This window comes from Trichoderma aggressivum (assembly GCF_033847375.1).
Source record: "Trichoderma aggressivum f. europaeum strain CBS 100526 chromosome Unknown scaffold_019, whole genome shotgun sequence".
Classification (NCBI taxonomy): domain Eukaryota; kingdom Fungi; phylum Ascomycota; class Sordariomycetes; order Hypocreales; family Hypocreaceae; genus Trichoderma; species Trichoderma aggressivum.
In genome coordinates, this window is record NW_026946385.1 from 511,685 (window position 1) to 534,970 (window position 23,286).

At 49.7% G+C, this 23,286-nt stretch overlaps 7 protein-coding genes across 7 annotated transcripts; 4 read left to right on the top strand and 3 right to left on the bottom strand.

The window, feature by feature from the left end:
• Positions 1-1,928: 1,928 nt before the first annotated feature.
• On the top strand, positions 1,929-2,777 carry Triagg1_5528 (CAZyme family GH16; the record flags this gene model as incomplete). The annotated part of the gene is made up of 1 exon (XM_062900052.1): positions 1,929-2,777. The coding sequence occupies one exon, from the start codon at positions 1,929-1,931 to the stop codon at positions 2,775-2,777; it is 849 nt and encodes a 282-aa protein (XP_062755649.1).
• A 916-nt stretch (positions 2,778-3,693) lies between these two features.
• Triagg1_5529 (CAZyme family AA9) lies at positions 3,694-4,804 on the top strand (the record flags this gene model as incomplete). The annotated part of the gene is made up of 2 exons (XM_062900054.1): positions 3,694-3,880; positions 3,945-4,804. The coding sequence occupies 2 exons, from the start codon at positions 3,694-3,696 to the stop codon at positions 4,802-4,804; spliced, it is 1,047 nt and encodes a 348-aa protein (XP_062755650.1).
• Positions 4,805-8,352: 3,548 nt separating this feature from the next.
• Positions 8,353-11,182, bottom strand: Triagg1_5530 (CAZyme family GH3; the record flags this gene model as incomplete). Its single annotated transcript, XM_062900055.1, has 5 exons — positions 8,353-8,577; positions 8,641-10,148; positions 10,199-10,335; positions 10,393-10,789; positions 10,852-11,182. The coding sequence occupies 5 exons, from the start codon at positions 11,180-11,182 to the stop codon at positions 8,353-8,355; spliced, it is 2,598 nt and encodes an 865-aa protein (XP_062755651.1).
• A 1,170-nt stretch (positions 11,183-12,352) lies between these two features.
• Positions 12,353-15,148, top strand: Triagg1_5531 (CAZyme family GH78; the record flags this gene model as incomplete). The annotated part of the gene is made up of 1 exon (XM_062900056.1): positions 12,353-15,148. One exon carries the CDS (start codon positions 12,353-12,355, stop codon positions 15,146-15,148), a length of 2,796 nt encoding a protein of 931 aa, XP_062755652.1.
• A 137-nt stretch (positions 15,149-15,285) lies between these two features.
• On the bottom strand, positions 15,286-16,892 carry Triagg1_5532 (uncharacterized protein; the record flags this gene model as incomplete). The annotated part of the gene is made up of 3 exons (XM_062900057.1): positions 15,286-16,251; positions 16,325-16,738; positions 16,803-16,892. The coding sequence occupies 3 exons, from the start codon at positions 16,890-16,892 to the stop codon at positions 15,286-15,288; spliced, it is 1,470 nt and encodes a 489-aa protein (XP_062755653.1).
• Positions 16,893-17,706: 814 nt separating this feature from the next.
• Triagg1_5533 (uncharacterized protein) lies at positions 17,707-19,827 on the top strand (the record flags this gene model as incomplete). Its single annotated transcript, XM_062900058.1, has 1 exon — positions 17,707-19,827. The coding sequence occupies one exon, from the start codon at positions 17,707-17,709 to the stop codon at positions 19,825-19,827; it is 2,121 nt and encodes a 706-aa protein (XP_062755654.1).
• A 130-nt stretch (positions 19,828-19,957) lies between these two features.
• Positions 19,958-22,369, bottom strand: Triagg1_5534 (transcriptional regulator family: Fungal Specific TF; the record flags this gene model as incomplete). Its single annotated transcript, XM_062900059.1, has 3 exons — positions 19,958-21,808; positions 21,876-22,215; positions 22,290-22,369. The coding sequence occupies 3 exons, from the start codon at positions 22,367-22,369 to the stop codon at positions 19,958-19,960; spliced, it is 2,271 nt and encodes a 756-aa protein (XP_062755655.1).
• Between the last annotated feature and the right edge of the window lie 917 nt (positions 22,370-23,286).

Here is a 23,286-nt window from a genome sequence, read left to right on the forward strand (position 1 = left end):
CATTATACTGTCCAAGTTCAAAGTCTAATGTGAATAGCATTCTTATTGACATATTACCATGTAGCCGAGGCATTTAGACAGCTATCATCGATGACCAAAGCTTTCTCATACGGTTATATCTTCAACTACGAGATATACGATAAGGATAGTCCCATTTAAACTTACGTTCTCACATAATACAAGCAGGCTCGGGCTGCTTAGCTCATAGCTCAAATGAACGTAGGACTCGGAGTGAAACAGGACCTGCGATAAAATTAAACAATTGGGGATACGCAATGTTCAGGTATATGTATCAAAGCGTGGAGGGGAGCTAGGCAGCGCTGGAGTGCCGTACACCCTATGCATCACAAAAGAATCTGACAACCGTCACTGATGCTCACGTCAACAAGGAAGGGTATGAAGACAGCAGAAAACTGTGTAGATTTGGGTGACAGCTGTGCCTGATCCTATCATAATTGCCCAGCTTATCAGACGAATGTTGCACTTGGGTTAAATAAAAAGCATGTATCAGAGGCATAGAAAATGAGGAGGTGATTGAACAGCATTCTTACTATGTATAAGATGAACAGTACATGTGCCTTAGGGCCGCTTCACTGGGGGGGAGGGGGGGCATCGTTTCAGCCCTAAGAAGCTCTGCTCAAATCACAAAGCAAAGTTTGAACTCAAGCGCTTTAGTTTAACCCACTTGATCACGAGGCCCCTGGCATCGTAAAGCCAGCTCGGTATGATTGGGATTGGCAGTGGCAGTGGCAATTTGCCTTGCCGTATTCATACTAGTAGGCGCTTGTACTGCACCCTATCAGCGTTTTATTAGCAGTTATAGTAGTTGAAACTAAATACCACCGTAAGTCTAAGTCAACTCTTTTATGCCATTTATAGCAAATAACTATAAATGTGATAAGAAAAATGCGGATTGCCTGATAAAGTGTCGTGACGTGTAGAACCTCTCAGATGTGAATCTTCAGCAGGAGTGATACCGCTGATAGTTTTCATATTGCCTTTTCTTGACAAGAAACTAAGAAGACAGCAAATAAATTAAACAACGCCGAGAGTCCCAAACGAGCTCCGAAATATAGAGCTGTGATTTCTTAATGAGATAGCTTGTGTATTCCACATTGTTTGTGAAAACACTTCAGCAATAACAGCACGTTAAGTGCTACGACCTTGTGTCTCATAACTAAAAGATGGCTCATGAATATCTGACTCTGTCATATCAGTCGCTGCGATTGCGAGTAATGGCCTGGTGGTTTCCACGAATGACGAATTGTATTATAATGGGACTTACTCGTATACGAGTTAACTAACTAACCCCTTTGCCCCTGTAACTTCTAGATAGGGGATAACGTGCGAGATGTGCCGCTTTACTGTATGCACTCTAACCTTGAATCAAGCACACCAAAGCCCGCCGTTATCATGCAGTAAGATTGACTTAAGTTAGCGACAGCAAGGCTAGGCTCTAGAATAAATCTGTCCGCACCACTTCATGTATCACGCAACCAACTTAGGGAAATTATGGCTTGAGGGCTGAGAGGCTATTAGTGGACATGCTCGGACATAAGGTTGGATGCCCTTTGCTTAAGCTTGCGGACAAGTGGAGTTCAGCCGCACCAGCCGGGACCAACGTTGACCAAAATAGGAAGTTCACAAGCCGCTTTACTCTCAGCATGTGTTCCTCGGTGCTTTGCCGAGGATGGCTATCAGTCTCTGTTGAGAGCTTTCTAAATATAAGAAAGTGTTTTAACAAACTAGGCCTCGTATCTTAACCTGTAATACATTTAAATATAGAGGATAAGTTTCCTCTGAATAGCGCATTGTCTAACATATATAAAGAGGGCAATTTCCACATCCAAAGGATATCCAAATCAGAGAAGTCTTTTTTTTTTCAGATAGCGACACAAAGGCATTACCCTCACGACAACTTACTTACTATGCTCTCCTATCTTCCTGTCATAACCCTTTTATGGGCTCCCACACTTGCTACAATCCCTAGCTTGTCTGGCTACCACGTCGTATGGTCCGACGACTTCAATGGCGACCACTACGCCGGTGTCGACCACAGCAAATGGGTGCAAATCGCCAAATCCAACAACCCTAACGGAGAGGTGGAAACCTACACATCAGGCACCGACAATGTCCATCTCTCGGGCGATGGTCAGCTGTACATCGTACCCACCAAGTCTGACGGGAAATGGTATTCAGGACGCCTTGAGAGCAACACTGCGCAGGTGTGCGACGTTGGTCAGGCTATGATATTTCAGTCTGAGCTTTGGGTTCCTGACTTTACTGGGAACCCAGCCAAATTTGCTGGTCTCTGGCCGGCTTTTTGGGCGAAGGGAAATAGCTACCGCAGCAGCGGGGTAACATGGCCAAGGTGTGGCGAGTGGGATATTTTCGAGGTGACGGATAAGATGAGCAACCAGAACCAAGGAACACTGCACTTCCAGGACGCAAGTGGCAATCACAATGGAGCATTTAACGGCAGGGTCACATACCAGGGCGGACAGTACCATACTTGGGCGTTCAAGGTGGACCTCCGCAACTCTGATTGGACGAAGCAAAGTTTGATATGGTATCTGGACGGTGTTCAGTTCTACTCTGTCACAGGTGCTATGATCGGGACGTACCTGCAGTGGGTACAGTTGGCGCAAAGCACATACTATATCATTCTGAATGTGGCCGTTGGCGGAGGATATCCAGGGAACCCAACCGGAAATACTGTCAGCGGGTATGATGCCTCTATGAGGGTAAAGTACGTGGCTATTTACAAGACCAATTAAAGGATAAGCCTTTGTATTGAGTGTGAATAGAGAAGTGTTGCCAACGAGAGGTTAATTCGAGAATTTGGAGGATGTATAAATATGTGCTTTTTGGTTAGATTAAGCTGTGTGTACCTTATACATACTACCTACCTAGTAGGTAGAATACCTAGGTAGTTATTTGGAGCCGCGTGTTGACATTCTCATATTAATGTCTCTTGGTTCCGCAGTCAAAGAATTTACTACCAGCTCCAAAACGAATTTATTTGATTACCGATTATTCTGCTTCTGCTTTCATACGCTTTTCATCTTTGATTCAAGTTTCCCGAATAGTGAATATGATTCCAAGAGTCCCATGTATCGAAGTGGGTAACATTGGAAGAGTACGTGTGCGGCATTATTGAGTGCAACAAAGTCGATTCTCTGCGGAAAATATATCTTACTAACCTATTTTTGAAGAGCACATGCATGAATTGCAGAGAAAGGCAATTTTTCTCGGCTGCTCCCCGTTTACAATCCGTTTATTAAGCGGGTCTTTAACCCAATAGGCCAAAAGCTTCCGGTAGCGATGTTTTGATTTGCCTAGCTTGAAAGCGGCTGTTACCATATGAGTGCCAATCCTTTCTAGCCGCTGCAACCTTCTCCGCAAAAATAATACTTCATGTCGGGAGAAGACCTTCCATTGTTCTACTTCTGGGTTAAATTATTTAGCCGCGATGTGATTGTTTCTTGGCTTCTAAATTGACGGATAATTCGGCGCTCCAGAAGGCAACTGTAACCCTATTGTGGGCAGGCAGTTGGATGGGCTGCTAATGGTACCGAGGGCCAGCCACGATGCATAAATACCGACATAATCATCCGGCATGGATCGTCTGTTGAAACGTTGTTTCATGCATACACAGAAGCAAGATTCATTCCGTGATACGTACTTGCAAACATGGCTCAAAAGCTCTCCAACCTCCTTGCCACCGCACTAACGGTGGCCACTGGTGTTGTCGGACATGGACATGTCAACAACATTATCGCCAACGGGGTGTTCTATCAGGGCTATGATCCGACATCATTTCCCTATATGCCAAACCCGCCCATTGTGATAGGCTGGACGGCTGCCGATCTTGACAACGGTAAATACCTCTCGTCTGGATTTATTAACTTTTCTCGATCCTTGATGTTTATATTATTCTGCAGGCTTTGTTGCACCCGATGCATATCAAACCCCCGATATCATCTGCCACAAGAATGCTACCAATGCTAAGGGGCATGCATCTGTCAAGGCCGGAGACTCTATTCTACTTCAGTGGCTACCACTTCCGTGGCCACACCCGGGACCTATCGTCGACTACTTGGCCAACTGCAATGGCGATTGCGAGACTGTGGATAAGACGACGCTTGAATTCTTTAAGATTGATAGCGTTGGTCTCATCAGCGGGGCGGATCCAGGCAACTGGGCCCAGAACCTGATGGTCACTAATAATAATACCTGGGTTGTTCAAATCCCCAAGGATCTACAGTCGGGCAACTATGTGCTGCGTCACGAACTCATCGCCTTACACAGCTCTGGGCAACCGGACGGCGCCCAGAACTACCCTCAGTGCTTCAACCTCGCCGTCACAGGCACTGGGTCACTGCAGCCCTCCGGCGTCCTGGGGACTAACCTGTACCACGAATCTGATCCTGGCATTCTCTTCAACATCTACACGAGCCCTCTCGCGTATACTATGCCTGGTCCCGCTTTGGTATCAGGCCTCCCCTCAAGCGTTGCCCAGGGTAGCTCCGCGGCGACGGCTACAAGCAGCGCCACCATTCCGGGCAATGGCGGTGGAAGTTCATCAAGCAGCAGAGCTTCAACAGTTTCGAGAACCACGTCTGGGTCTACAAGCAGGCCCACGTCTTCCTCTATTCGCACAACATCCGCACCTGCCGGCGGCCCAACTCAGACTTTATACGGACAGTGCGGTGGAAGTGGCTACTCTGGCCCGACTATCTGCGCCTCGCCAGCCGTTTGCACTACCTTGAATCCCTACTACGCGCAGTGCGTTTCCAGATAGTCATAACGGCCGGTACATCTATGAAGGTCCATGAACCTTCCATTGAACAAACACGGGCCAACGAGCCAAAACTGTCAGTTGTTGAGCTGAAGGGAGAACAATCTTTTAATTTGCTGGATTTTGATCTTGTCCACTTTTGAAAATACCAAGTGACGCCTATACTTTCTATACTTATAGTGATATTACATCCCGACTCTGATGGTCGCTGCGACAGGCATTCGGGCTAGGTTTTATCGGAGAAACGGACTATCCGACCAATTAAGAGCATATTACTAAAATTTGGGATGATGTCATGATTCTTCACTCCATTATGGAGCAAAATAAAGGATCCTATATAGTCACATGGGTATAAAACGTCACTTAATAACATTCATTTAATAGTTTAGGTAGTCAGTCATCAACATAGCAATTAGATTGGAATTGCCATTGCACTCCCTTGGTGACATGATGCTATTCATAGCGAGGTTCCCCGACCTGATCCACAAGTACAAATGAAGAGCCTCAGACAAAGATTTGTTGGTAGGAAATATATCGTGATACTCACTCTTAGTCACAACTCGCCCAATTCTAGCTATTTTAGGCAAAATTATTTTCCCATTTTACTTTAGCCGCAAAATGTGAAAGGTTAAGTTCCCTTCCATATAGGCAGAGCGGGTTAATGCCACAGTCAGATTCTGACAGCTGCTACATGGATAGAGTGCTACTTTAATAATATGGTAATTTAGCAAGTACGGAATAAACAGCCAATACGAGACAAGGCGGGACGGCCTTGTAATGTACATATATAAATCTTACCCTATCAGTCCGCTTTAGACATATTGTTAAGCAATTCGGACCCCATTTCCAGCAGCTCTTCTTCTCTGACCAGTCATTTTGGGCAAATATGGTTCGCCAAGCTGCTCTGCTGGCCTTTGCGGCTCTCTCATCCCTCTCCATTGCGCAAATCTCGGATGATTTTGAGGGAGGCTGGGACCAGACTACGTGGGCCACCTATGCACCAGATTGCAATCAGGGCGGGAGCGTCAGCCTTGACACCACCGTAGCCCATAGTGGCAGCAACTCTATGAAGGTCGTTGGTGGACCCAATGGCTATTGTGGACACATCTTTTTCGGCACTACTGAAGTGCCGGCCGGCGATGTATATGTGAGAGTTTGGCTGTAAGTACTCTCGCCAGGGACTTGAACATGCGGATACTGAGTAGGCATGTCCAGTCGACTTCAGACTGCTCTCAACAGTGACCACGTCACATTCGCTGTTATGCCAGACAGCGCTCAAAACGGTAAGCATCTCCGTATCGGTGGCCAAAGTCAAGTCCTCGACTACAACCGCGAATCCGACGACGCTACTCTTCCGGACCTATCTCCACAAGGCATTGCCTCTTCGGTTAACCTACCTACCGGCTCGTTCCAATGTTTCGAGTATCATCTGGGTACTGACGGAACCATTCAAACCTGGTTGAACGGCAACGAGATCTCAGGTATGAGCGCTGGGCCAAATGCAAACAATCCGAATGACGCTGGCTGGACGAGACAATCTTATACTCCTGACATCACTGGTGTCTACTTTGGCTGGGAAGCCTACAGCGGAGATGTCAATACTGTTTGGTTCGACGATGTTTCAATTGGGGCCAGTCGTGTAGGATGTGGCGGCCCCGCAGCATCTGGAAGCACCTCTGTTAGACCAACCTCAACTACGCATAGCAGCGTCTCAGCTACCATCACTACGAAACCAAGCACTACCATTCGGCCAACAACTTCAAAGACGACAAGCTCTGTTGGTCCTACCCAGACGTAAGTTCCTCTCCGATTCAGGAGGCGAGATATCATGCTAATGAACAACAACAGTAAGTACGGTCAGTGTGCAGGCCAAGGTTGGGCCGGGCCCTTTGTATGCGCTTCTGGTACAACATGTACTTACTTGAACGATTATTACTCTCAATGCTTGTAAATTGAGAAAGGAGGAAATGAGTAATGCGTTAAATGCATAGTTGGACTTGTTAAGTAAATGCTTAGCAGCTTAATCAGGGCGATTTTATGACTAGTTAGATAGCTCGTTAGATATTGATTGCTGTCAATGCCTGCTAAAGCGATGTTAAAGTATAAGGAGTCCAGGTGAGCAACGGGTCTAGAGTCATCGGATTTGGCCTCTAATGGCCCCAAGGGACGCCGGTAAGCAAGCCCAATCAGCCATGTGTTACGGATAGGATACCACAGTTCAGGATTGACGACATATGATGAACGAACATTTTTCTCAAGCCAGAACATCCATACCAAAGTAGTAATAAAATCCATTCTATCAAGCTGAAAATATGTAGGTGCCTCTGTACATAATTCTATCGTTGTCCTACAATTTCTAGAGAGTAACGAGCTTCTTAGAAATATTCCCAACTTGTCATCAAATTGCTCTTGTTGACTTCATCAAAGGATAACTCAAAGATCCATGTGTAACATAAAGACCTGTCGAACAGATCTACAATAGGAAGCCCAGAAGGTGGCGGTCTGCCCTTGAAAGCTATCTGAGAACTATCAATACGACTTAGCAGTGTTTTTTACAAGCAGAATATGTCAGCTACTTTCAATATCATTTCATCTTTATCCCATAATAGAAATTATATCGACTGTATACGAGTAGACTGTAGGGTTAGTGTGGGGTAGTTCTGCGCTTTCTTCAACAGCGCCGCCAGTTTGCCTTTAACTGAGTCCGGAGTAGTATCCAGCTAGTTAATTAAGTGGCGCATAAACCCTTGTCTATCTTTACTAAAGAGGCAGGTACATGACTCGATTAGGACCGTGACAAGATTCTTATTAAGCTAGAGAAAGCTTGTTGAATTGAAAAGCGATGTAGGTATGTTTCCTCGACTTCGATGTACTCATAAGGGAGATTTGGTCCTACCTAGCTTATATTATTCCGACAATAACTCTTCATTTTAATGACTATAATTCTAATAAGCTCCGATTTACGCGTTATACCAGTTGCAGATGATTAGTCGTTCCGCTTACTACGCTACGAATGCAGTTGGCTATGGATGTTATGGGCATTTGGTCCCAACGTATGAAGAACTAAATCTGGCCCGGACTTGTTCCAGGCCTGGTTCAAATATTTGCTCCTTGAAAATTCGGTGGGAGAGATTTGCTAAATGATATTAGCCTAAAGTTGAACATAGACGTGGATAATGGCAGTTGATCCTTGGATCGTCACAAGAAAGTCATATTCGATTCAGACGTGAACCAAAGTCTACGGGCAGCTATACTTTACGTAACAACGTGCCAGCCCACTAACGTTATCAATCCGCCATTAGGCAGATAAAGGTAGGGCTAATTTTTGATTGATTGATACGAATTAAACTTACAAGACAACCCCTAGTATCGCCCCAACTCTAATGCCTTCAAAGGATAGTTTAAACAATGACCCGAGGGGCTCAGATAATCTTTTCTCATTAACCGCTACGATATTTGCATTAAATTTGACTTCACTTAGGCACTTCCGTCATCTGTCTTATGACTATGCTAGTCTACTACTAGTCTGCTTGTTCAAGGCAATCCGATGCCTAAGGAAGAACCTGGCTCAAGGGCAAAGTCCTTGATGAGCTTCCTACATAGACGGTCTTGGGGTAGGAAGAGATGACCCAGTTCTGGCTTGCTGAGTCCCAGTTACTTAGATCACGTCTGGTCAGCTGGAAAGTGACAGTGGCAGATCGTCCAGGAAGGATCTCAATATCATCAAATCCTCGCAGAACACGGACAGGGTCAGTCGGGCCACCCAGGCTCACATACTAGTACAACGAGTCAGCGATCTTTGATTCACAAATATTATTAATGGGTTGCAAAATGCTTACCAGTTGGGGAATTTCAGTACCCGTCACTTTTCCAGTGTTTTCGATTTGGGCTGTGACGGTGTAGAGAACATCGTACAAGCCAGGGTTTCCACCAGGAGCGCCGCCAGCAGGGGCAACCTTCTGGGGCGAGCTATCCTGAGATCCTGGAGGGACGTCTTCTGGCTGTCCTTCGGGAACGGGGCCTTCAAGATATGGGTAGACGTAGAGGTTAATTGGGTCAATGTTCTTGGGGAACTCATTCTTGGCGGGATTCTTGTTGAGAGTTCCAAATGTGGGTGCAGATGACGTCTTCCCCTTGTTGGGTGTATACTTGCGGACCTTGTGTTTGACAATTCGAAGATCGGAATAGGTGAAAGTAGTGTAGCTGAGACCAAAACCAAACTCGTAACTTGGCTCAATGCCGGCGGCATCAAAATGACGATAATCAATGAAGTTTCCCTCCGTGTATGGGATCTGTACGGGGTCATCGGCAGTGGTGTAAATGACATCGGTGCCCCAGTCAGCGCGGTCCTTGCCCCAAGTGAATATAGACTTTGCCTGTGGGTTGACCTTGCCATAGAGAACGTCAGTGATGGAGTTACCAGACTCCTGGCCAGGGAGACCAGCCCAGAGGATAGCAGTAACATTGGGGTTGTTCTTGTAGGCCTCCACAATGATGGGTCCTACAGTGTGCATGACGACGATGGTATTTGGGTTGTGCTGTGCAACCAGTGAGACCATGGCGTCGCCGTTACCCCAGGCGGTGAGGTTGTTTCGGTCACCCTGATTACCGTCGACAGTGATGTAGCCTTCGCCACTATCAGCGTTGACAAACACGATAGCGGCTTCCGAACCCGTAGCTGCCTTGATGATAGCCTTTGTGTCATAGTTGTTGCTGACGTTTCTAAAGCCGGTCTTGTCCTGCTCGGCCTGGGCGGCAAGAGCAGTAACAGGACTGATCAAGTATGGGAAGTTGGCAGTGCCACTTCCCCAGCCCATAGCAAGGGTCCAGATGGGATAGCCGTTCTTGACGTTGGAGCAGCCTCGGTCACTGCATGCATTGGGACCAGCTGGGTTATCATGGGCATCGTTTCCAATGACGGCGATGCTCTTGGGTTTCTTCAACGGCAGCGCCTTCTTGGTATTCTTGAGAAGGACAGTTGAGGCACCACCAATCTGGCGAATGAGTTTCTTATGGTTGGCTTGCACATTCACATGTTGGTTGATGGTCGTCGTTCCCTTGCTAGGATCCTGTGCGTAGATTGGGCCGGTGGTCTCCAAGCTCCAAGAGTCGAAGTTGACAGGGACCTTGGTAACATCACGGCCAATCTTGTAGTAAGAAGTCATGATTCGCACAACCATGTCGTCGAGCCTCCACTGGGGAACGGTTCCGTTAATAACAGCGGCGGTAAGGTTGCTTCCCCAGTAAGTGTTGCCAGATGCCAAACCCTGATCTCCGGCCATGGTCATGTCAAGACCAGCCAGGGCGCTGGCAACACCAGACTGCTGTGCCCACCAATCGCTCATGACTGAGATGTGTAAGCTTTCGCATCTACCAGAGAGCACAAATGTAACTTACCAAAACCCTGAAAGTTCAGTTCTTCTTTGAGAATATAGTTCAGCATGTAGCTGTTTTGACATGCGTAGCTGTTGTTGACCTGGTTGTATGAGCACATGATGGACCCAACTCCAGCACGAACTGCATCCGCAAAGGGCCTAGAAAAGGAATTAGTCAACAAACTGTCCAACGTTCCTCATAAGGATATTTCTGACCAGAGATATAGCTCATGGAGCGTAACGTCATCGATGTTGGAGGATTCTGCTAGCTTGTTGTTCTGTCCGTTCGTCTTCTGGGAAGCACCGCCTTGGCGATAATGTTCCTGCTCGTTGCCAATGAAATGCTTCGCACAGGCAATCACGCCAGAGTCTTGAATTCCCTGAACTGTCTGAGCCATTCCAACTCCAGTGAGCACCGGGTCAGGGCTGAAACCCTCCCAATTTCGGCCACCCTCAGGTGTACGGCCAAGGGGTCCTGCTACAGGTCCCAGTTGGGTATCCACGCCTTTTCCTCGATGCTCAGCTCCCATAGCCGCACCTCGTGCGTACATTAGACTCCGGCTCCAAGTTGCCGCCGCATTCATTCCAGCTGGAAAGGCAGAGTTTTCGTCCGCTACACGGGGTTATCTTAGAATTGTTCTCGTGAGGGCCGATTAGATGGGGGGGTGATCTTACTGTCACGAACACCAAGGGGCGAATCTTGGTTACATAGGCCTGGAAATCCAATTCGAGGAATTGATCCAGTGTTTCCTACGCATCTTCCGCCCTCCCAACCAACACCAGTCGTCAGGTTAACCTTCTCTAGAAGAGTGAGTTTGCTAACGAACTGGACAGCCTTATCATAGGCCTCTGCCCAAGTTCGACCGCTGGTCGGAACGGGAGAAGGATCGTCCCAGTTAAAGTCCGCGTTGATCCATGGAGAAGGGTACTTGGGCGGAGAGGTCGCTTGGCTAGAGGCAATGCCCGTCAGGACAGTGCCTACAGCGATGATGGATTTTGGCAACATGGCTGAGACCCGACAACCAGTATGTTATGCCAAGAGGAAGAGCCTTGGCACTGATGCTACCGAAAGCTTCTTCTCACATGCGAAACACCAGCTGAATATATACCCTTGAACAATAGGGTAGTTGCCATGAAGGTATGGTTACATGCCGAACAGCCGTGCACATCATGCTACCCTGGCTGTCAGCTTCCACGACCTGGGGTCCAGGAGTCCAGGAGTCCAGCCGTGATTTACAAATCTTCATTTCAATAGTATCAACGGTAATCGGACCGACGCTGCTGGTAAACACGCCGAAATAACATGTTCAACCCGGCCAACAGGGAATGGCCAGATACATGACTGTTGCGAGCGATTATCGGCGAGCTTCCGCGCTCAACTCCAGGTGCTATGGTTTTCTTGGAAGCCATACCATATACAGTTCGACAAAGCTCTGCCTGCTAGTATGCCCCAGCTTGCAACGAAGCTGTTTAGTATCATATGTGCGTTTTCAACTCTAGCCACTAGGATATATGCAGAAGGAGAGATCTTATTAGTGGATGTATTGATGTTGGGTTTGTCCGATGGGAGAGCCCATTCAGGGATCGTGCACAGCAAATTTACATAGGTCCCCGAAATAGGGCCGGGGATAAAGTAATACCACTGCCGAGTTGCCGGTCAAACTTACATCGCGGGGTAGTTGGGGAATGAGGAGCGCCATATATAACGACTCAAATTGGTTCCTGACTATGAGCTAACTAGGTCAAGGGTTTGATTAGTGTCAGAATCTGGGGAATCGATCCATGCCATCAGACATGTTGGAAAGTAATGGTAGAATCATATACCATGGCAACGCTCTGGATCAGTTTATCCTCATGTTTGGCTACAGAGCAGATTTGTTCTATACTACTAGCAGATAAAATAAAGCAAAATACTCTGTAAACACAGCTTGGGATACTCTTGGTGCTCGGGACTTTCGGTATTCCGAATGAATGGGAAGTGGAAGAAATTATAACTAGCGCTGCAAATAAGTTCCAAGCAGAGTGGCAAAAAAAAACCCAGAAAAAAAACAGCTGACGATCATTTAAGAGTCTTTGGTATATGACTAGAGAGCTCACTGCCTTTCAAATCGGGACATCCAAATCATCCCCATGGGGAAACTCTTGTCGCATTGACCACCCAAATTTCATTTCAGACATGGGTCATTCAGCGTCTCCAGTTTTGGTTCTTCCACCGACTTTTGAGCAGCATCATGATGGTTTTGGGGTTCAATGTGTGCACCCGAGGGTTTCATGGAGATTTTCCTGCTCGAACGAGCAAATACGCAATTGGAAACAGACTGCATACGATATCGCAATTACCTACAATAGCACAGAGCCCGACCAAGTCTTCCACGTAGAGAGCGAAGACAACGTCCTGGTACCGTGGCCAAACCCGGAGCCACTCGACTCACGAGAGCGCCGGCTTGTGCGCGTCAGGTGCTACGGAAAATATTCTCTAATAGCTGATGGGCGTGATGAGGCTTCCGACCATGAGTCCGTGACCGAATGGTCTGCGTCGTCTCTTTTGGAGATTGCATTGCTGAGAAATAGCGACTGGAAAGGGAGTATGATCACTGTGTCGGAGCCGTGGCCGCTGGGCCCGGACCATTCAGCCCGCCCGCTACGCTTTCACAAGCGGTTTCATCTTTCTCTAAAAGACGGGACCATCGACAGAGGCCGGCTATATGCCACGAGCCATGGCGTGTATAGCGTGCGGATCAATGGCAGAGAAGTCGGCGACCACTGCTTGGCCCCGGGCTTCCAAAGCTACCACAAGAGACTGCACTACCAGCTTTACGATACCGAAGATCTCTTGGTAACGCCTGGGTGGAACACGATCGAGATAGACGTGGCCGCCGGCTGGTTTGCCTCTGCTACCAGTTGGGCCAGGAAACGGTTCGTCTACGGCCAGAAACTGGGTGTCCTGGCGCAACTCGAGGTTTGGGCCACAGACTCCAACCTGCCGATTTCGGTGAGCACCGATCCGAGCTGGAGCGTCTCCAACACACCCTTGGTTAGCAGTGAAATATTGGATGGTGAAATCTTTGACCAAAGCCTGGTGGGCTCAAAGCTGGACGACGCTAAGTTCTCGGTCCGAGAATCGCCTGTTGCAGTGAGCCGGCTCATCTCTCCGGAAGCCCCGCCGGTAAGGGTGGTGGAGAGGCTGGAAGCAAAGGACATGTTCAAGTCGCGGTCCCGAAGTGCTGTCATTGTGGACTTTGGACAAAATATCGCCGGTCGCATTTGCGTCAGAAGAGTGCAGAAACCTGCTGGTTCTAGAATCACATTGCGCCATGCCGAAGTCATCCAAGACGGGGAGATTATGTGTCGTCCCTTGCGAACAGCGAAAGCCAGGGACATTATCATATGCGATGGCCGGGAGCTCCTTGACTGGCATCCGCACCACACGTTCCACGGGTTTAGATATGTCGAGATTGCGGGTTGGGGCCCCGACGACCAAATCTGCCCTCTCACCAAGGCGAGTATTGTCGCCGAAGTGATGCATACCGACATGTTGCGTACGGGCTGGTTCTCATGCTCCAACGACGATGTTAATCGGCTACATGAAAATTCTCTCCATAGCATCAAGAGTAACTTTCTAAGTATTCCCACAGAGTGCCCATCGAGAGATGAGCGCTTCGGTTGGACGGGAGACCTCAGTATTATTGCACCTACTGCCAACTTCTTGTATGACACGGCTGGCATGTTGAGACATTGGTTGCAAGATCTGTACCTCGATCAGATGGAAGAGACCGAATATTGGCACCAAGGCGTGGTGCCCTTGTTCATTCCCAATTCTTTACTAAGAAACGGCGACGGGGGCCACGGGTGGGATCCGATGCCCAATGGCGTTTGGGGTGACGCTGCCGTTATGGTTCCCTGGGGCCTGTACCGCATGTCTGGTGATGTTAGTTTCCTCTCGGCGCAGTATGATAGCATGGTTCAGCACTTGGAGAATGGCGTGATTCGAGGCCCGGATGGACTCTGGGATCCTGAGCTGTGGCAGTTTGGTGACTGGCTGGACCCAAGAGCGCCCCAGAATGATTCCGGCAGAGGTACCACGGATGGCACGTTTGTCGCCGATTGTTTCCTCGTTGCTTCTACCCAGGTCGCTGCGGAGGTAGCCGCAAAGCTAGCCAAACCAGTAGACTCGCCTCGTTTTAGAGACGCTGCGCTGCGCCTAGTTCATGCATGGCGGGACAAATATTTGACCGCAGCTGGTCTTGTGGTTCCAGATACTGCAACGGCTCTTTCGCTCGCCTTGTCGTTTGATCTTCTGCTAGAATGTGGAGACAACTCAGCCAAGGCACAGGCTGCGGCTCGTCTGTTCCGACTGGTGCGTCTGAATGACTTTAAGCTTACCACTGGATTTGTGGGCAGTGCGTTTCTTTCTCAGGCACTCACCCGGTCTGGGGGCGTCGACCTTTCTTACGCCATGCTCTTCCAGAAGAAATGTCCTTCGTATCTGTATCCCATTACGATGGGAGCCACCACGACCTGGGAGCGCTGGGACAGCATGCTCCCCGATGGGACTGTCAACCCCGGTTCAATGACCAGCTTTAATCATCATGCTCTCGGGAGCATCGCAAATTGGATGCACGCCGATATAGGTGGACTCGAAGCAATTGAGCCCGGCTGGAAGGTGTTTAGAGTGAAGCCGCAACCCAATAAGGAGTTGAGCTGGGCGAATACCATGTTCGAGTCAAGGTACGGCCGGATTGATTTAAGATGGACTTTGAAGGGAGATCTCTTCCGGATGAGATTGCGGGTGCCTCCGAACTCTACCGCCGTTGTCAGCCTTCCCAGTGACGGCCGGGAATCTGAGGTGGGCAAGCGGGAAGCCAAAGAGCAAAGAGTTGGGTCTGGAGAATATCACTTGGAGTGTCGATTTGTACAGGCACAGTGGCCACCAAAGGCACTGCTACCACCATGGGGAAGGTCAGAGTTCTAGATGAAATACAAAGAATAAAGAGATACAACGGAAGGGCAGCGCAATAGATATCATCAAGATGTGAACCTTTCAACTTGTATTTATAGCTAGATTTTACCAGCATTGATAGCTCATCGATTGAGTTAATACTAGACTCCTCAACACTCCTTGTGCTGTATATCTACCTTGGTCTCTGCATGGACTTGCACGGCAACCACCTCACGCTTCTCCTTGTCGAACAGCTCGTCCACCTCCTCAAGGCTGAGCCCACGAGTTTCCACCCACACCAAAATCACAAATACAAGCATTAAAACATCGAAACATCCATTCACCATGTAGAATTTCCATCCAATAGCCTGCAGGCCGAAAGGCACAGCCATAGTCACTAAAAGACCGCAACACTTTGTGGCAAAGGTGTAGATGCCCATACCGACTCCTCTAATCTCAAAGGACAAGATTTCAGGAGGATAGAGGACTGTAAGCGGCGTGATGCCCCAGTTGTATGCGCCATTATACAAGAAGATGATGACAATGGTTGCATATATACCAGAAGTATTGGTCGATTCTCCATAGAGTTTCGTGAACGCGCCAAATATGAAGATAAAGGCGGTCTGCAGGGCCAAACTAGCGGAACAAAGTTGCCTCCGGCCCAACAAATCCGTATACCAGGCTGAGATGACGGCAATGACCAAGCTCCACGATGTGAGGATGACGTTGATTTGAAGTTGCGTGTTTGGGTTCTGAATGCCGGCGTTTTGGAGCATCTCGCCAAAATAAAACGTGATGATGTTAGTTCCCGGGAGCATGACAATGGCGGAGAACGTGGTTGTAATCAACAAACGCTTCCGGCTGGATTTCTTGCAGATCGCTTGCACCAGGCCCAGGCTGTACTCCTTTTCAAAGCTGATTGTGTCCGCAATCTCGCGATACTGGACCTGTACATCGTCAGCATCGCCACCATTGACGATGCTGAGAACCTCCAACGCTTCTTCATGTCGGTCATGGCTGATGAGCCAACGAGGTGACTCAGGAACGAATAACAAAATAAGGAAACAGACGACGCTTGGGGCCGCCTGCAAAAGACTAGGGATGCGCCAGGCATACGTTGAATCGAGTTTCTGCGTCTGTAGCGGGTATAAGTCAGCTCAATGTCATCAGCACTATTCGTGTTGTGATCAATCCACCCATTTGACGTACCCCAAAGCAGACGCCGGCTGCGATAAGTGTACCTATGCCCCAACAAGCGTAGTACATGCCGAGAGCGAAGCCTCGATATTTGACGGGGGTGGTCTCTGCAACCAGCGTCGGCGCCGTCGTCTGGGCCAGCCCCATGCCCGCGCCGACGATGCACCGCCCGGCGATGAACATTCCGATGTTCTGAGCAGTGCCCTGGATGACACCGCCGATGAGAGCCACCAGCGCGGACCAGAATACGCACTCGCGGCGACCTCGCCAGTCGGCCAGGAACCCTGCTAGAGGTGAAATGGCGGCACCGCCAACATACGAGATGGCTGTATTGAGCGACTTTGTCGTGGTGGTAAGGGTAAAGTAGCTGCTGTAGGAGGGCATCACGTTGAGGCTACCCATGAGCGAGCTGTCGTAGCCGACAAGCTGCGTTTTGCTGATGGTTAGCCGCGCCTGATAACTGCCGTGTATGACAAGGTGAAGGGCATACCACAGAGTCCACCGATGACACTGCGATGAGACATGCTATGAGCCACTTTTGGTCTCGCGGAATGAAGCGCGAAATATTTCGATGAGCCATGGTCTGTTCTTCAACGTATTAGAACCTTTGATATGTCTGGAGACGAGTGACAGTCGAGGCCAGGCGATGGTTCAGACCGACATGCCTCCTATATCTAGTTCTTCTGCCTCGCCTGGCTCCGGCATAAGAAGAGAAGTGTTAACACAACCCATTCGCTGATCTTGGCGTGTCATGCAAAGGCCAAGTTGAAGCCAAATCCCGAAAACATGGCGGCTGCGTGTGGGTCTCTCTTCTCCCCACGGGGTAAATAGAATCATTTCCACGTGCATGTTGACTCCCAGATCGCCGCGTAAGGAAAAGCTTAGCCTGGCCCCCCCGCATTGAGGCGTTGCTTGTTGAGGCGCGAGCCCTGTATTGTCTTAGATGGCGCGGTGGTGCGTCTTGGCTTCGGAGAGAATGCTGAACCCCGAGTTTCCCGAGCCATCTGGGCCCGTCATTGGACGGCATGACGAAAACTGAGTGCGGATTCGAACTTCGAGAAAACGGCGTTCGAGGTCAGGGTGGGGGAGAGGGGGCTCGGGTTCGGGACGCGAGGGTTGTGTTCCGAACCGTGGTTTCACGTCGGGGAGTACAGTGGTAAGGACAAGAATAAGACAAGATTTTTGATACACGTGGACACGCGCAAATATTCTTTGCATTTGTCAGTATAATTACTGCTTGAAGCTACTGCAGAGCCGCAACCGGCACTTCCTCATTGAAGCTCATTGAAGCTCCTACGATAGCTGAGAGCCCCTGTACTATAGCCGCATCTTACGACCCTCTTTTGTTTCCTCATTTGTCAAACTATCAAACTATTACACGGTCAGAAAAAGCCATGTCGCCTATACCCAATGACTATCTGCATCGAGTCTACGCTGGCGTTCTCGGGAAGCTGGTGGGTGTGTACCTCGGGCGGCCGTTCGAAAACTGGACATATCAAGAAATCCAGGACAAGCTCGGAGACATTCGCTACTATGTACACGACAAGCTAGATTTACCACTTGTTGTAATTGACGATGACGTCTCGGGTACCTTTACCTTTGTCCGTGCGCTGGAAGAGCACGGCACCTCTGCAGACCTCTCGTCTAAGGATGTCGGCAAGACTTGGCTGAACAACGTCGTCGAGGGCCGCTCTATCTTCTGGTGGGGAGGCAATGGCATCTCGACCGAGCATACAGCATTCCTCAATCTCAAAAACGGCATCACTGCTCCTGCCAGCGGTGCGTTCAAGACGAATGGTCGCACTCTGGCAGAGCAGATTGGCGCTCAAATCTTCATCGATGGCTGGGCTATGGTCGCTCCGGGAAATCAGGCTCTGGCGGCGCGGCTTGCCGAGGCAGCCGCACGGGTGAGCCACGATGGCGAAGCCGTACATGCGGCCAAGTTATGGGCGGTCATGGAGGCAGAGGCGTTCCTGTCCAGCGACGTCAACCATCTCCTTGATGCCGGTCTGGCGTTTGTTCCAACTGACTCCGTTATAGCGCGTATGATTGCCGACGTCAGGCGCTGGGTGCAAGAGGGCGGCGACTGGAGGCAAACGCGTCAGCGAATCGAAGATAATTATGGATATGATAAGTATCCTGGTATTTGCCACGTTGTCCCCAACCATGCCATCATGATCATGGCTCTACTATACGCAGGACACGACTTTCATGAGGCAATGCATGTCATCAACACCTGTGGCTGGGATACCGACTGCAATGCCGGAAATGTTGCGTGCTTGGTTGCTTTGATGCACGGCCTGGCCGCATTTCAAGATGGTCCTGACTGGCTAGGCCCTTTGGCCGATCGAGCCATCATCTCCAGCGCCGACGGTGGCTACTCGATAAACAACGCAGCACGCATAGCGTACGATATAGCCAATCTCGGTCACCGCTTGTCCGGCAGTCCACCCCTCCAGCCGCCAAAGGATGGCGCTCAGTTTCACTTCTCCCTTCCTGGTAGCGTTCAGGGCTTCCAGTCTCCTTCGGATGTGGTTCGCATCAGCCAAGGCCAAGACAGCGGAGTTGATAGCCTTTGTATTCACATCAACAATCTGACAGACACGAGCGGTGCTGTGGAAGTAATGACACCCACCTTCACGCCACTGGATATCCTCCAGGTTGATCGAAATTACGAAATCATGGCCTCACCTTTGGTGTACCCAGGCCAACGGGTCAAAGCAGAACTGCACGCAGCCGACAACAACACTGCGATCTCGACCATGTGTGTGAGAATAAAGGCATACGACGAAAACGACACCTTGAAAACTGTGGATAGTCGGCCAATTAAGATCAAGCCCGGGCAGCATGACAGCCTAGAGTGGATCATTCCCGAGAGCCTTCAGAACTGGCCCATCCAGCAAATTGGCATCGCGATCAGCACCTCCATAGGCTCTCCGAACCTTGATGGTGCCATATTTCTTCACAGTATGCGATGGAATGGTGCACCTCGAATGACACTGAAACGACCCGCGAACAAGAGTAGATACCAGAGTTTCTGGAACCGTGCTTGGGTTAGTTCCGTGGACAAGGTGCATACTGACATGGGACCATCATTCTTCATCGCCCAAGACCGAGGTGAGGGCCTCCTAAGCCAGGGTACCAGGGACTGGGTCGACTATGACGTGACGGTGTCGGATTTTGTAGTCAACTTCGGTGGGCCGATGGGCGTTGCCGCTCGGGTCCAGGGACTTGATCGCTATTACGGGCTCATGTTGACCAAAGACAAACGGGTGGCGTTGATCAAGGCTGCTGACGATAAGAGGATAGAGCTGATGAGCATGCCTTTTGCATGGGAAGAAAACATCAAGTACCAAATGCACCTACGCGTGCAGGGCAGCAAGATCGAAGGTAGAGTCGGTCAGGCGGAATTGGCCGCAGTAGACGAGGACTATGCAGGAGGCGCAGTGGGTTTAGTGGTGACGGACGGTTCACTATCAGCGGATAGCATCTGTGTTTCTCCAGTAGACAACTGAAAAGGGAAATCAACAACAAATGAGTTTGATTGGAGGGTTAATTGATCCGTATCTAGCTCTTGACAATGATTCGTCCCTTCGCTGTAGCACACGATGATGTGGTATGTGATTAACCCTTACGAGCCTGCAGCTAGAGCATGCCCCAGAGATTGTTACCGTACTCATGTATCGCCTCTGCTGGGTCTGTCATGTCAACGTATGGGTCCTCCCGAAAGCCATGCTGCAGCTCATGTAGGATGTTGGCCCAGTCTGACTGGGGGTCCTGGAGAACTTGGAGGCTACTCATTCCGGGAGCTTGCACGGAAACCCCAAAGCTGGGGGTAGAGCTGCTGTCTGCTAGGTCTATACTTGTAGTGAGGTGATGCTCAGCTTCTTCGATGCCTTGACGTGTCAGAGGGATTGAAGGTACAGGATTGTCTCTGGCAAGGACTGTAGATTGAGTCATCGCTTCGAATGTTGTGAGCGCGGCTGCCGAGACTCGACTTTGCGAAGCAATGCCTGGCGGAGGGTTATGGTAAGACCGGTGATGGCTCTCTTTGGATACACCGGGCCCCCCCGGAGGACCGCAACCTTGTCGGACCCGAATTTGTTGTGCGCGGTCCATTAGTCGATGGATGGGCCCCCAGAGCATCCCTTTCTTAGAGCGACTATCGTGAGGCCACCGCTCACAGACTCTGTCCATCACCAGCCACGCACGAGGTGACAGCTCGTCTTTAGGATGGACGCAGAGATAGGCCAACACAAAGACAACGGCGTGCCACTGGACGTGTGTCATGAACAGCCACCGCCATCTTGCAGCCCTATGCCCCGTTTCTAACGAGTCTGCTAGCTCCAGCATTTCGACTGACCTTTCAAAGGCTACATGTCGGAGATTGAGAGAAGTAGCACCGTCGGTGATGTCTTGGGGATGTAGCGGATTGCTCACGGCAAGCCACATTTTGGACAGCATCAGCCGTGCCCATGCAGCTGAGACCCAGTCAAAGGGTTTGGTGATGTCGCAGCAGTTAATATAGCGTTCGTGAAAGCGTTTCTCTATTTTCTCCACAAAGTCACGTTTCTCAGCCGTGGATAGTGGCGGCTCCTGAGTCCCAACAGGCCCATGGTAGTTGAGTTTGCGGATGGCGACCGCAACCTCGAAGCGTAGGAGACAAAAGGTCATATCAGTGATTCCTTGGCGTTCTGGTGGCGCAGTGGTGGCTTCGGGGGACAGATCGTCATCGCTGATATTGAGCGGGAATCTGGTGTCGTAATTCTGGTCGTAAATTGACGGGTCGCACCCGTGATCTTCGGCGGCGCGGATGTCGAGCACGCAAGTGTGCCACCACAGACGACGCCTCCACTCCGTCTCGTACGGCGAGAGGTTGAACTTTGTGCCGTCACGATGCAATCCCACGGCTTGCGCATTGCGAATCACCACTCCGAGAAGGCTGGACACGAGGCGGGAGTCGTCGTGTCGACGAAGGCAGAGCAAGAACAATATCAAGGCTGCGAGGATCCCTAGGTTTTGCGACTCCAGGAAGCGGGCTCTGGAGAGCGACTGCTCAGTCGCATACCGATATCGCGAGAGCAACACGCGCCGGTCTTCTCCTAACAGCTTCTGGCAGTCTGCATCGCTCAGACTAGTCAGTGCAGCATAACAGATGGAAAACACGACCACTTCCGTCATGCGGTCCAGCGACGATCCGTCGACGAGTGGCAGTACCTCGGTGATGGTTTTTCGCATAGTAGGGCGGTGGAAGATGTGAACAACGGGATCGACGTTTTCTTGGAACACATCGAAAATGGTCAAAAGATCCGAAGAGCTCGGGTAAAGAGACTGTAGTGACTGCGAAGTAGCGGACGGGCTGAAGATGGGAAAATCACGGCTATTGTGGGAGAGACGAGAGCTTGGCGTCGCCTCGCTGCCTTGGTCTTGGTGGTCTTGGTCGTCATTTTCCTGCTCTGACGAGGAGCCGTCCAAGATGTCACGCATTTCATCAATCTGAAGCGCCCGGTCAGAGAGTCCAAAGTTCGATGATGGGCTGGATGAGAAGCTATATGTAACATACCTCTCTGGACATGCTTGCCCAGAAATGATTGCTAATGTACCGGCTGCGGTCGTGATCAAGCATTAGCCGAGCAGGCTCCTCTGTATTGCCCGGCACATCGTCAACATGAGTTGTCGATGGAGAAGGACCGAAAGGGCTGATTTGCTGAGTTCTCGCCTCTTCATCTCGACTTATTCTTTCCTCGGAGCGGTTGCCTTCGTCTCCATTGTCACCAGCTTCGCCCTGAGCCACCAGCTGTGCAATCTCGGTGGACTGTAGTCGGCGCTGGAGCCTCCGCAGCGATTTTAGTAGCTCCTCGTCTCGTCTTTTGGTGGCTTTTTCACGCCTCACCGGGGTGCGCCTGGACGTGGGAAAGATGCACTCGCTCCCAGCCTTGACACAGTTGGAGCACGGCTGGTGATGGTTGCATCGTACCTTGCGGCGACTGCACTCGGTACAGCTACGATGATGGATCCGAGGCAGATTTCGAGAAGATAGAACGCCTGAAGAGCCATGGGCTTCTGGATCCTCTGCAGGTCGCGGTAAGATGGGCGGTCCCTGATGAAACTGGTGGGATGCACGATTGCTGATGGATTGGTCCATGCCGGCTAGCTCCCTTGCTGGTTGGCTACAGTGAAGCTAGAGTTTGTGCAGTCTCATCACCCCTTGATATAGCAGTGAGCCGCAACCCGATTCCTTGATGTGCCTGTGTAGCTCCCAGCTCTATACCAATGAGAATCTAGAGCTCGAGGTGAAGTGAGGTGCTGGTGAGTAGCCTATGTACATATATTCGGGCAGCTTAGCAGTAGCTTACGGCCCTTGTATTAATCCGCACCCCGCTGGTCCGTCTAATATCAACTCAAGAGAGTCTATGGATGCTGTCTTTAAACTGACCAAAGAACCAGCCATCGTATGCGTCAAACCCAGCCTACCATCCGAACCAGTAGGCAGTGAAGTGTTATATCACTATTGAGGGGAACTCCTTTGGGATTTCAAATTGAAAGATAAGAATAAAGAGTAATTGGAAACATGATAAGAGAGCGGGGGAAGTTCTTGGACAATTGAACTTACTCAAGTGTTCGCTCGGGAACTTACCCTATACTTAACTAGTTTTTCCATGGGTTTGGCGGCTCTATTATCTCTCCTTGACAAAGCTCATCCTCATGACAAGCTGAAAGACGGCAAGCGGCGTCAAACACGAGAGGTTGGATTTAAAAGGGTTTTCTAAGGCAGGAGAATTTCATAGAGAAGTTGTATACAAAGTTAATTCGTTATGAGGCACTTTATGGTAGATTCCGATTGTATTAATTTCATAACATGTAGTTCATCGCACAGAAGAATCCGTTTACGAGGTAATTTAGCTGCTTTTATACTATTAAGATAAGTATTCATAATGTTTTGCTGCGGGGATACTAACTTTTACAAAGATAAT